At 27.1% G+C, this 14,458-nt stretch overlaps 1 protein-coding gene across 1 annotated transcript in view; it reads left to right on the top strand.

Moving 5' to 3' along the window:
• Positions 1-14,458, top strand: part of LOC123296583 (MICAL-like protein 1) — a 284,328-nt gene that overhangs the window by 180,744 nt on the left and 89,126 nt on the right. Inside the window, exon 2 of the mRNA XM_044878111.1 lies at positions 2,582-2,761. Coding sequence (XP_044734046.1) covers positions 2,610-2,761 — 152 coding nt within the window. The 5' untranslated portion in view covers positions 2,582-2,609. The remainder of the gene's footprint in view (positions 1-2,581; positions 2,762-14,458) is intronic.

The raw sequence follows: 14,458 nt of genomic DNA, 5'->3' as shown, positions 1-14,458 counted from the left end.
ACCATAATTTTATTTCATATTATCTTTTTAAACTTATTATGTTTCAACAAAATTAGATTCTTTGTTTTATCGCGTGTCAAACAAAGGCAGCGGCTTCGATAATAATTGGTACTTATTATTGCAAAAACAATTTTTTTTGTGTGATTATTTACAAACAGTAATTTACAAACAGTAAGTATAACTTCAATTCAAAAGCATTATTCGATTTAAGCCATTACACTTTTTAGCTTGGAAGCTATTCTGTCGGGACTTAAGTTACATAAATATGAAAGGTGTGAAATAAAAAACTTTTTGTGAGAAAAAATCAAAATTCTTAATTAAAAGTGATATGGTATTAAAAAACTTGCAGAACTGTAAAAAAATGCAGAACTGAAGAAAAATTCGTGATTTATCTGAGTGATATAGCAAAAATACAGAAGAGTTTCGATAATCGGAACATTTAGCGTTCGCTCATTCCTTCACCTGTGTCTACCAATCACTTAAAAATAATGTTGTTTTTTTCTATATACATCTAATATGATTTAATGTTATTAGTATAAAATCAAAATAGCATCACAATAACACTTGTTTAATGCTGTGTGTACAATCTCGCTTAGATACATTCCAAAGCTGATTTTCCAATGCTTTATTTTATTTATAAATAATTGTTCTATTCAATCCCCGTTATCGAAAAAATGCCTGGTTTTTATTGAGTCCCGATTATCAAAACTTTACTGTACATATTATAACCCATTTTTCATTTCCATTATAAAAAATTTTCTCTCATAAAAATGGTTTTTTCTCTCGAATCATAAATCCTAAATTTGTAAAAATTTAATCCAAAGATGCTAAAAATAAATCTTTTGAAGCAATTTTGTAATGAATAAAATTTTCGTAACACAAAAATTAGCAATTATAATAGTAAATTTATTTCCAATAAAAACAAATGTATACAATAAAAAAAAACCTATAATGAAAAGAATATTATAATTAACAACTATTGCAAAATTACTAATTAAATTTATTTTTTAAACACATTTTTTAATTAACAATCTGATTAATTATACATTAAACAAGCATACATAAAGATAATAATTATAAAGAAATAAATATTATATATAGGTGATATTTATTATTATTGATTGGAATATGTATCAATGACCTACAAAAATAGTTACATATAAATATATTGTTATAAAAATTATTATTATTTATTTTGGTAATAATAATTTAACATTTTGTGTCGGTATTTTTGAAGTATATGTTCAAGTAATACCAGCAAATAAAAATATCCCACCCAAAACTTCAATGTATTGAGTGTTAAAATAAAAATGTCATAAATTTTTAATTTGTGTTATAAAAATATATGTAAATATATATGAAGTGAATTTTTATTCAATAAACAATCTTGAGTTAATTTATTCAAAATAAGTTTTGAGATTTTATAAAATTCGGTGTATAAAAGATGAAAAATGACTTCAAACTTTTATATTCATAAAAATTATAACCATATCCCCCGCCGCTTTCGTTTCGAAAACAAATCCATCATTATCGTCAATGTTCATTCGATAGTCGACTTAAGCTTTAAATTTTCGTAGAGACTACCAAAAATTAAATATTTTGCAAACCTTACTTCAGAAATGCAAACAGAAGTTGTATTTTATAATTAATATGCAAAAGATATAAAAGTATGAGTTATAGGACCAATATTAAAAGGCAGAAAATTATAGACAGTTTGAAAGTTTGCTTTAATATTTTGCAAATTTTTTACTATATTTTATAATAAATGAGACCTTAAAATAATGATTTCCTTATATAGATTGGTCAAATAGTGGAAGCGCAATTAAATTTCACAATATATTGATTTGTACTCGGCACCTTTCAGTTATTTGCGCTCCCACCTTATTTTTATTAACTGTCAAGACAAAATTACCAGCCCATATATCGTTTATGAAGTACTTTCGATTTTATAATGATGCAAATGATGATCAAATTATTTAAATAAATTAAAATCTGTCGAAGTACCAATTTTTCATTTATTGGAATTCTTATAATTTCTAAAACTTGAAACTTTCTACCAAGGGTTAATAATACACAGAAAGAAAGATTTTCTCGTCACAAAAAATTATTTTATGATAGGATAATCTTTACACATTTTAGAAGAATGAGTAAATTATTCTTGAAGCTAGAAGAAATTTACTTGAAGCTAGAAAAGCATGTATTTTAATACTTTTTACTGAAACATCAAAATACTTTTTGTTTTCCTTTTTTTACTCTTGAAAAAAAAATTTTCTGTGTAAGCATTATATGATTTATTACAATGATGATTGATTAAGACACCCAATAGAATAAATTCACACATATTGAATATTTAAAAATGATATTTTATCAATTTATATTTATTTGGCCAGTAGCGACCTTCATTTAATTAATTATATAAAACTCAAATTTTAATTTTTTTTCATTCATATATTTTAACTTCAGGTGATTGATTCTATATTTTTAATTTACTTTCTATTATTAATAACATTTTCAATTATTATACATTTAAATTATTATTTTTACAATAAATTGGTATTAATTTTATTATTTTTTGTTACAGAACTGAATCTACTTTATTTTAAATAAAAATGGGTGAACGTCGTGGAACTAAAGCTTTAGAAGTATGGTGCAAACGTATGACCGAGGGTTATCCAGGAGTCAAGGTTGAAAATATGACCACCTCATGGCGTGACGGTCTCGCCTTTTGCGCCATGATTCATCATTTCCGACCAGATCTCATGTAAGTAATAATGTACATACTTATTTTTAATTGTCTTGAAGAACGCTAACTACGGGTTGTGTTTTTGGTATTTGGTATTTTAAACGATATAAATATACCTAATTATTACTGTGAAAAACATTTTGATCCACTTCACCATTGTATAAAAGAAAGTCGTTATTCGCATCTATCGGATTACCCGCTAACTCTTTCTAAACCCCGGAAATTTTGTATGAAAACCGTGTAAATTATTAAAGTTTCGTAAATAAATAATAAATTCTAAAGTTTTTAACATATAATATGTACCGAAGTTAAGCAACATTGGGTACAGTCAGTACTTGAATGGTAGACCGCTTGGGAGCACTATGTGCAGTTTCCTTACGTATTTTTAGATCACTTTCGAAGACCGAGAACCTTCTTGATGGTAAATCAGGTGCATACTTGGTGGTATGGTTTCAACTTCGGGGTGCAAAAATTTCATATTTTTCCATACGAAGTTGAATTCGTTCACTAGTTTTTTTTTAAGATAATTACAGTTATAAGACGAATTTTTTTTGATGAGAGCTGATGAACAATTTGAAATTCGTTCTTGAGGCACTTCGGAAAATTTTGTAATTGTTCTTGAAGAACCCCTAAATAAGATCGTCGAGGTCTGGTTGAAGGGTAGCGGTACCCCACCAACTCAGTTAGATGTTTAAGGAATTGAAAAATCAAGAAGCCAGGCCAATCAGCCGAATTTAAATGTTAACTAAACTGTTGCAAATTTCCCGAGAAAATCTCTAGGAAAAAACGAAAAACTTCATTTTTTTAAATTTAATCCTCCAGAAAATGGGAAAAACTCCCCCAAAAATTATTATTTTCCTGTTCTACACATGCAAGAAAGATGTGTTTTTCACCAGTCGACGCCTAATTAAGTTAAAATAACCGAATACTTTATTATAACATACTTAATAAATACTTAAGAAAATTGCATAAACCACAGCCCGCCGGAAAATCGAGTCCCAAAATTACGTTTTCTGTTGTATACATGCTAGAAGGATTTGATTTTCACCAATTAACTCAGAATAAAGTCAAATTAACAGAATAGCTCGAAAAATCAGCTCCCGCCCCCTCTTGCCAAATTAGGTTTTTCATTTTTATGCATTAAAACTCATACACATTTGAAAACGATTTTCATTTAAATCGTCTAATTGAAGTAAATGCAGGCTAAGTTATATAATAACTTTCTTCTACCCTCTGTCTTCGTACCGACGCGACGCCAACAAGCACAGTACTACTTCATGATTACATTTAAAAAAAAAAACGAATCTTTATTTCCTTTTTATTTTTGTTGTATTAAAAACACGGATAGTCTTTCCTTTTGAGTTGATGCGATGATTAAAACAACTAAAACAACACTTAATAAATAATTATAATACCTACCAATCTTGTATACGTTTATGTTTATAACATACATTTTAAAATTGTGGTATTCATAATAAACATTTAATATATAAATATTTATTGGTTGTATGTTTGCATGCATGCATGTCTGTTCAGTTGAGATACCTACACCAACTCTTTACCGTGGTGCATATATACGATATTCGTTATTGAATAAGCAGCAATCATTGAGACAAAATTCTCTTTTGAGTCGTTTAAGTTCAGCCAAAAAGAAAACATCGAATTAAGCGCAATTTGAAAATCTTACTTAAAAATCTATGTAAAAGTGCCTTTTCTGCTATTAACTTTTGTAACGGATTATGTCATATCGGTGAAACTTAAAAAATATGGGAAAATGTTAATTTTAAATGCAATAAATATATAATATTGACAGATTATACAGGTTATTTTGTAACTGACTGCATACCCTTTGACTTCCTCAAGCTGCAAAAAAAGAAAAAGAATTTTACGAAATTTCGATCTGAAGGTTAATTTCTGAGATATTGCTATGAGAAAAGTTGAAAAATTTGTCCATTCAAAGACCAATCAAAGTCAGCACGCGTAGTAGGTGTCACTTAATAATATGGAGGAGATTATAAAAAAAGTTGTAAAATGATTAAATTAGGTAGTGAATATTAAGAACAAAAGTATATTGTTGTCTTTATTTAATTATCAAATTATCTCACTTTCCAGAGGTATTTGATGTGTGGACAGTAATTGTTTTGTCAAATGTACAGAAACTTATAGATTCATATTTCGGATGTTTCCAGAATTCCTATTGCTCCAATTTTATATAAGCCCTGTTCCTCTGAAATAGTCAAATATCTACGTTTTAAATCAAGCAAAACTATCCTAGGTTTTTTTGGATCATTTCACTCAAAAATGACCGCTTACGATTTTTTCGCAAAATTTACCGTTCTCAAGTTATTATTGTCAGTTTAGCGTTTGTAAAAACTCCAAAAGTGTCATTTTCAAAGCTGACAAACATAGTTAAATTTAATTTTGTTAGCTTATCAAATTCTAAAATTATCTTTGAACATATTTTCTAAAGTTCTGATGAGTAATTATAGATTGTTCAATTCTAAAGTCTCAATTTTTAATTCTTAAAAAGATGTTCTTATTCAGAAAAAATTCTTATTCAGGAAGTCAAGAAGTCTGCAATCAATTATAAATCACCCTGAATATTTATTATCCATAATTATGTGTGTAAAACTAAACTTAAACTTTTAAGCTCAAAATAGCTGTATATCGATCCATATCTTTAATAGGTATCCAGCAGAGGGATTTTTCCCTAGTCAGAGATAAAGAAAAACTATCTTAGTCTACAGTATCATTTTAATCGTCGCCAGTCTATACCTGTATATTTCGAAAAGGTATTTTCGAGATATCGGAGTGTTCTGTGCCCATTTTATACGTTTGATTAATCTAATACGTTTCGTAATAATTAATGGGTGGATGAAAGATAATCATAAAGAAAAATTGCATAAAATCTGAAAAATTGTTATCATCTGCTTTGACAAAAGATTTACTCATCAATATTTGAATATTCATTCCCGACCAAAATAAACAACAAACTAATTTTGTTGTTGCTTTTTAATAAAAGCGGCTCAACTGCTTATTTCTTGTTCATCGAATGTTGTTTTGTTAGTGTGGTACCCACTATATTATTATTATTAAACAAGTTAGGTTGAAAGAGTTTTATCTAACGGTAAAACATCTCTTCAATAGAGTGTATACTGTATACACTCTACACAGCTGATTCAATGATAGTTCGATTGGACGTCAAGGCTGACTCAACGTGACAATCAAGGCCCTGGCCTATATTCTTTCATCTAAAATTATCATCTATACTAATATAATAATTGAACAATAACAATAATAAAAATCATCTCTGTAATTTAAAAAAAAAACTTAAATAATAGATATTTGTATCCATTATTATATTTTGAGATAGTGGACACTCCTTTAACCTCAAATTTTTGTATTTTATAAAATTTATACGTATGGCTTAAACAAATAAATGATATTTTTGTAAATATTTTACCGTTCACCTGTGTATGAATCTTATGTAATGACATGACCTTTGTGTCTTTATTCATATATACCCATTTCATCTTAAAATGAATGTAAAATTTGTAAGTTATTACATAGTATTCTTTTAATTTCAGTATGAATATCGCCTAATTTATATGACCTTTGTCATTAGTGTACAAATCGCTTATTACTACCTGTTTTAAGTACTAACCTCTTAGTCTTGTCACTAACCTGCTTAGTGACAAGTAAGGTTTTTTTAAAAAATTAGGAAGTTTCTCTAAGAGAATAAAAAAGTATTTTAAAAAAAATTAAAAAATTTTCAGTTTTTACATGAAAAACAAAAAGTTTGGGTCACCTTGCATAAAAAATTATCAAAAATTAATATATATTACTAGCTTGATATTCATATTTTAAAAGTAAAGCCTGATTATGACTCGCTTATCCCCCTGCCATAACACTCGAAATAGGGATAGGTTTTACACAGGTAAAATATATGCACAATTTTCAATTTTTTTTAAATGTAAAAAGACATAATTCATTAAGTATACCAGAATAGATGGCCATGAATTTATAGCTCAAAATGATGCTCATAGATGGTGCAGCAAAATGTAAGACTAGATTTAATTTATTTTTAAATAAATCTTTATAAATGATAGCTCATGTGCTGATTTATGAGCTATATTATTGTAGAGTTTCAATCAAATCCATTCAGTAGTTTTTGCTAAAAGCGTCACAAACAAACAAACAACCTTATTTTCACATTTATAATCTAAAGGGATTATTCAAATTGTTTAAATCAGCAGGTTTGTGTCATTTAAAAATTTGATGTAAAATTATTAAGGCACATGGCAGTCAAATATGCTGCATCCCGAATGATAACCATTGTTCTGCATACTTCGGTACAACGATGAAACATATTTTCAGATTTTCCATTTATAAAGTAACATTCCCAACATAATACTTTTGCGAAGAATAATTAGAAATTCTCTTAGCATCGTTGAAACCATAGCGGACGTTGACTTAAATTTGCCTAGAAAATTATTTTTATAAAGTTTCCACATTGAAAATTATTCACATAATTTTCACCCTTATTGGTGTAATTTCTGACTCCTACATAATTTATACAATTTGTTTTCATGATAAATGTTTTTGATGAGGTTCTACTTCCTAATTTAAGGTGCCATTCTATCTCTTACCGTTTAGGATCTAAGTTGACTATTAATGAAACCCGTAGAACTAGGTCTAGTCTGATTTCGAAAAATGATGTCTCCCATCAAACTCTGCAACTTATGCATAAGTTTTTTTTTTTTTTTTGAATGATTAACTACCATTATAGATTAAAATGGCTCAACCTGTATATACAGATTTTTCATTGATAATGAATAATCAATCAACACAAAAGAACTGCAACTTTTATTAAATTTGATTTGATTTTAAACTAAATTAAAACTGATGATAATTATAATTAATAACACAAAATATTCTATATATATCGTGTTTATATTTTTTTTAAATAAAATAAAATAATGTAGGTATTCAAGATAATGATTGTTGAAGAATGCGCTACGCTACGGCTACACTGTGCTAGTGTTGTATATATAAAACTATAATGCAACAACCTGTACAGTTATATCATAAATTCTGTTAAAAAAATCAAATAAAAATATACATCATAAGCAAGCAACAATAACAATAAATTATTGAATGTTCATCATCGCATCTCTGATATCATGCACATTCATTCTTATTTAATAAATTAATATTACATAACTATTTTTTATATAATGGCCAATTAAATTTAACCTATATAATATAATACGTTGTTGCTACACTATCCTTTATTTTTAATATTTTATTTACTAAATGCTTTTATTAAACCGTACATAAACCTGTGTACCTTTTTTTTTTGCTTTGAATAACAAACATATACTGACACAGTAATGCATTTAAAAAAAATTATAATAAGTATGCATATGATTAAAAGATGGCAGGAGGTTTTGTATATTATACTATCTGTGACGTAAATACACTCTGATTCGTAAATACACTAGGTTTATGATTCGTGCAATATTTCTCAATATTTCTTCTAAAATTACATCTATTTAAGGATGTATGAGCATGGTAGTGGGGACACGAATTTAAAGAAAATATATATTTTGAATTTTGATGGTGAATAATGTTAATAACTTGACAATATAAGACGAAAAGTAAGAATAAAATTTTTCGATATCTGGAGTAATTTTCAAAATATCAAAAATAATTTTTTTTAATTATTTAGTTTTTTATCGATTAAGTCTAAACTTGCCTCCGTGGTACTTAAGAGGTTTGTTCTCAGAACTACACCATAAAAATCACTCTCTGAAACATATTTTATGAAATAATATATTGTTTCCTATATATGGAATAATTGTTAAATGTCGACAAAAAAGAGACACAATTTTTCATTTCAAGATAATAATCTAATTAAATAATTTTTGCATACCTAGTTTTATTTAAAATAATCAATTTTGAAATGCACATCAATTTAAGTTTATTTTTTTTTAAATATTATACACCTATATATTATTTTATTTAAAATTAAATTGATGTGTTCATCGATTTAGAAGGTGGAATGGAATTTACGGTAATTTAATATCAATAATGTAATTTGTGTAGGCATTTTGTATAACTTGATAGCCAAACAATTTTTCAATTTTAATTTGAACTTTTTATGTAAATGCAATGCAATTCTTTTTTCGATAATACAAATGTTTGTTGAAAATGGAGATCACAAAAAGTAAGTCGATTTCACCATTTTTGATCAGTTAGGGTTTACTTTATTGTAAACTTAGTGTGAACTCGCCCGCTGACTTGCTGGGCAATTTCAATTTTAAATACAAAGATTATTGTGCTATATAACCTTCACTTCATAAGCCGTCACTTATTTTGTTCACCAAATTTTCGAATTGACTGAATTTTATTTTGTCCCCGACAACATAAGCAAACACTAACAATAAAATTTCCTGAATTCAATATCAATAAAACCATATTTATTAAGTTCAAAAAGGTTTAAAGATCATCTAATATTATTTTTTATTTCTTTCACATAAAAAAACAGATTTTAAACCATTAATTTTTTGTAATATTATATAACGTCAGTTGTCTGTCATAAACCTTCCACATATTATATATAAAATAATACTCTTGTCCAATCATTTAACGGTATAAGTTAATATATATCGCATATTATTATTATTCAAGTTTTACTGTTGTTGATTTTTATAACATAATTAAAAATTTACACTTTAACACTGTTCAGACAAAGTTTTCTTGTATAATAAAACTATAGTAAATTGAGCATTTTTACCTGTATTCAAATTGTTTTTACTCGCACCGTGCATGAGTTTTATTAGAGGCGTTTCCACGGTAACGATACACTACTTTAATTATAGAATTGTATGGATGCATATATAATTGTATGGATTGCATTTATGACTTACATTGAAAATTTAATATTATTCTCTCACAAATTTAAATAAATAATTATGATAATTTTCGTTTGAAAAATAATATTTGTGCAATTTGATTTCTTATTTTCACAATTTTTAATGCATTAAGTTTAATTAATTAATGTTTTTTAATAATTTTAATTTGACATTTATATAACATTAACATGTAAAAAATCGCAAATTAATCATAACAGCCTCCTTAATCACCAAAATTTTTCACTGGAAGCACTGGCATTGATTTTATTGTCCCTACCATGACTACACATACAACCAATACAACTTGAAAACAAGGCAATAATCTTAAAATACACAAATTTCAAACTAACTATTTGTTTGCTCCATATAAAACTTATTTCAGATATCTTGAGAGACATTAGACAGAGTTTTCGACAAAATATTATTTGAGACAACTGTTTAAAGTAATCCTTAGCGCGTCCAATTTCCCTACGACCAGTTACAGCTCTGCAACAAAGAGCAACGTAGAATTTTAATAATTTTACCTTTTTTATAGTTTTTTATTTGTTTAATTGTTATATTGATTGTGATCTATTCAATAAAATTTTTAACGTTACCATTGAGGTAACAAAATAAACAATTACATTTATAATTCAAAAATTCAGTAAAATTTTGATTAAGGTAGTACTATCGGTAATAGACTTTGCATTCAGAGTTTAATGAAACTTGGCATAGTTTTCCATTATTATATCATAATTAACCAGTTAAATTTTTAGGGGCCTTCAGAGAACTGAAAAAAAGATATTTTAACATTGATCCTTATGGGAAATCACAAATTTTATTTTATTTCACAAAACTGGACGTTCAGATTTTTAGTTCTTTGAAGGTCCCTAAAAATTTAACTGGTTAATTATGATATAATAATAGACAACTATGCCAAGTTTCATTAAATTCTGAATGCAAAATCTATAACCGATAGTACTACCTCAAGTTCTTAGTGCCAAATTTGATTTAATCGGAGATCAAAAAATCGAAAACCGAGAAAATCTTAAAAAATTTCAGATTTTACATTTTAACTAAGAGCTACTCTAATGTATTATGTTAAAACTCTATTCCTTTGCTTTAGGGGTAATTGGTCCTCTCTGTCCATTGCTTGAACAGTAATACAAATTTTTGAAATTTTTAAGTCTGTATCACATTTTATCTATTTAGCAATAACATAATATTATTAATTAGGTGATTAGGTACATTAAATTTGAATTATTTTAATTAAATTAACCACACACAATAAATTCAGTTAACAAATACTATAATTTATTAATTTCAAAACAACATAATATGGAATTTAACGCTGTGTCTCATACCACATCACATCGAACAACGTTAGTTTTTTAATAATATAACAGTACAAGCATTTGAAAAAACTGCAAGACTAATAATAATTAAATTTTGTTTTAAATGTTCTTTCGCGTAAATTAAATTTTTGAATTTTCGCGTTTATTCTATTTTGAACAATGTAGCCAGAATCTGAGAAAATGGGAGAATTATCAGGGATTATGAATGAAAGGGAATACGGTAGTTGTCTGATGTCGAATTTTTTCATATTACGCATACAAATGTAAAATTAAACTTGATATCAAGACAAAATTTGAAAGTGATTAAAATTGATAAAAAACGAAGAAGTAATTAACATTCAAAGATTGTTGCCCATATTCTTTTAGCAAAACGTCACTAACCTATATCTTCCTCTTTGTTTAATTAGAAATTTTAAACGTTCATATTATGCGCACTTTTCTGCTCCTGCAGTGAGAATTCTTCACCTCAAGTAATAATAAAAAAAAAATTAGTCAGCAAGCCTATTAAGTGAACAAAGATTTCAGTCGATAAGTCAAAAAAAAAATTCAGATTCGTGCGAGCTTTTTTTTAAAACCCCATTTCGAGGAAAATGCGCTTAATGTTTATATTATTACAGTTAAAATCTTTTAAATCGTTTGCTAGCGATTCTTGGACCTTGAATTCTTTTTAGAAGTGCTTGTTAGTACGCGCCTTAAATACCTGCTTTGTTCGTACTTAAACTTATATTATTTATAACTTCAAAAATAATACGACTTAAGCTTTAAAATTGGAGTATATTCTAGTTCTAATAACAAATTAAATAAATTAATTACAAAAATGCAAAAAAACCCGATTTGTTTCTTTGATTGAAGAGACCCGTAAAGTCACACGAAACCGGGTACGGGTAAAATTTAAGGATTCTACCGCCTTTTTTCAACATCTTAATGTATACTCACAGAATTGATAAGTTTGTGCTTATCGAGGTTTGAAAATATTTTTATAACAAAGAACAAGAAACTTAGTCCAAAGTTTTTCACATTAGCGTGGCAGCAGATACATTCATTGTTCAAAAACACAAATAATTTAATAATAACTGTATTACAATATTATTATTATTATAGTAATACAATTATTATTTTTTTATCATAAATATTATGATTATTAAAAAGAAATTGTTAGCTCATTGAATGAATTTGTGACATACCTACCTCTACCAATACCGATACTGCAAGCAATGTGTATTGTGTGTACATGTAGGTACTAACACTTATATAGTTAGTTAATTATCGCGGTTCGTTGATTCAACAGCCTTGACAAGGGGAACAAGTCTCTTAGTCAAGTTATAATAATAATAATAATAATAATAATATTATAATAATATAATATAAGCAACATAAGATGTATGTAGGTGTTATATTCAATACGTATTTAAATAAATGTAAACAAAAAACCACCTTATGTGCATAAATACGTACACACATTCACTTACAAAGTCTACATCTACGATACACTGCAAGTCATATGTGTAAAGTGATTTTATGTAAAAATTATTATCAACATATATGTTTACAAGTTTGTTTATTAAAAACCTTAAAATATATAGCTAAATTTTTTTTAAACAAAAGGTTTTCGGAAAAAATGACGTCGTCTGACGATACACACCAATCCCAGACGCAGAGAGTAGATCGGTGGCAAACTAAGTGACAAAAGCACGCCGTATTAGGTTTTACTTAGAGAGTTAAAATTCCTGGTCCTAAAAACCAAAAATAAGGAAATGTCTTGATGTCTTTTCTTATGTTAAATTTGTTGTCAAATTAAAGATATTTTTAAAAAAGTTTTTATTTGCCCACAAAAAATGTCACGTATTATTATATTTGAGAGTTTTTTCTAAAAAATTTGTATTAAACGCTGGAGAGAGAGAGTGCCTTTTATCAAGTTTCTGCTTCGATTTAAAAATCGTAGATCCGGAGATTCTATAAAGAAAAATAATCAGGGTACATCTTATGTATCAACCGGCATAAAACACTGGCCTTCATTTAGATAAAATATAATACATACTATAATGTTCTAATCTAATTTGCGCCTTCACGGGTAGACGGTGATGTTTACGAAAAAATGTTTCAAACAAAAGTTGTTAATTTTTTTATAAGGAACATTTTTATATTTAAACTTTTGTTCTATCTCTAACGGTTTTCTAGATGGGCCCTACGGATACAAGATTCAATTGACCTGTGTTGAACACACTTTAAAATTTCAGTTTGATATCTCTTTTCATTTTTGAGTTATTTTGAGTTATCGTGTTGCCGGACGGACAGAAAACCGGAAACAGACTAATTAGGTGATTTTAAGAACATTTATATACCAAAAATGGTATAAAAATATATAATTAAATATCTCAAGCTCAACAACAAAAGTTTTTTAAACCAAAAATTGTTGAATTATGTACTAAACAAGTCGTAACAATAAGAAAATTCGTCAACCTTTTCCTAGAAAATCGAAAAACTAACATCAAAATTACTAATATCGTTTTATACCACTTGAGTTTTGAAAACCTTGCAAAACTCAAATAATAAAAACATGAACACGTTATAAAAATTTATTGATTTATATACAAATAAAAATTTATATACAAATTTTGATTTTTTCATAAAAAGGAGTAGTAATAGTTTTCGTATCATTAGAATTATTTACTACGTAAATGGTAATTTAAATCAATTTTATGGTGAAGTGTAGAGATATTTTAAGCAAGGAAAGTTTTTAGTTGCGATGCCATCGAAAATTATTGGAATGTCGTGTAAAGCGTCTCATGTTTTATTGAGAAACACCTCGTCTTTATCATTAAATAATATCAAAGTATAATAATTATCTTCTATAAAAGATAACGTCCGCTTAATATGACCTGATTGTCATTTCCTTTCAATGGTATTATAAACCATCTTTTTTATTTTACCAAACAAAGAACGAACTATGCATTTTAAAACGATTTGTGAAATTTGGTCATTGTATAAAAATAATGCCTACGTATATTGAATGTGATTTGGCTCTAGTTCTTTGTGACGTATTTACATGATAATCAAATACAAAGAAGCAAATTAAAGATATGGTTGCAGGTGATTAATCTGGTTTGAGTAACACAAAGCTGCTATATAGTACCTACTTATGACGTATTTAATATGATTCACTATTTACACGCTTTAACATAGCCAATTTTAAACAATGAACATTTTGGAATATAAAATGTTAGTTTTTTTATGAGGATCAACTTGCTAATTTAAAGTGTTATTCTCTATCTCTTACCTCTAAGAATCCAATCTGATGTCAGAACATGAGGTCCCTCATCTAACTCTGTAACTTTTGTTTAATTTTTTTTTGTCTTTTGATAGACTAACTACACAACGAACCATTAGAAATTATAGATTAAAACGGTCCACTCTGAATATGCTCCATGCATTAGTAACGATTAAAAATAAGAGTATTGCTAAAA

Source organism: Chrysoperla carnea, chromosome 3 (assembly GCF_905475395.1).
Source record: "Chrysoperla carnea chromosome 3, inChrCarn1.1, whole genome shotgun sequence".
NCBI classification, from domain to species: Eukaryota; Metazoa; Arthropoda; class Insecta; order Neuroptera; family Chrysopidae; genus Chrysoperla; species Chrysoperla carnea.
The sequence above is the reverse complement of the archived record's forward strand: the minus strand, read 5'-3'. Positions and strand labels throughout refer to the sequence as shown.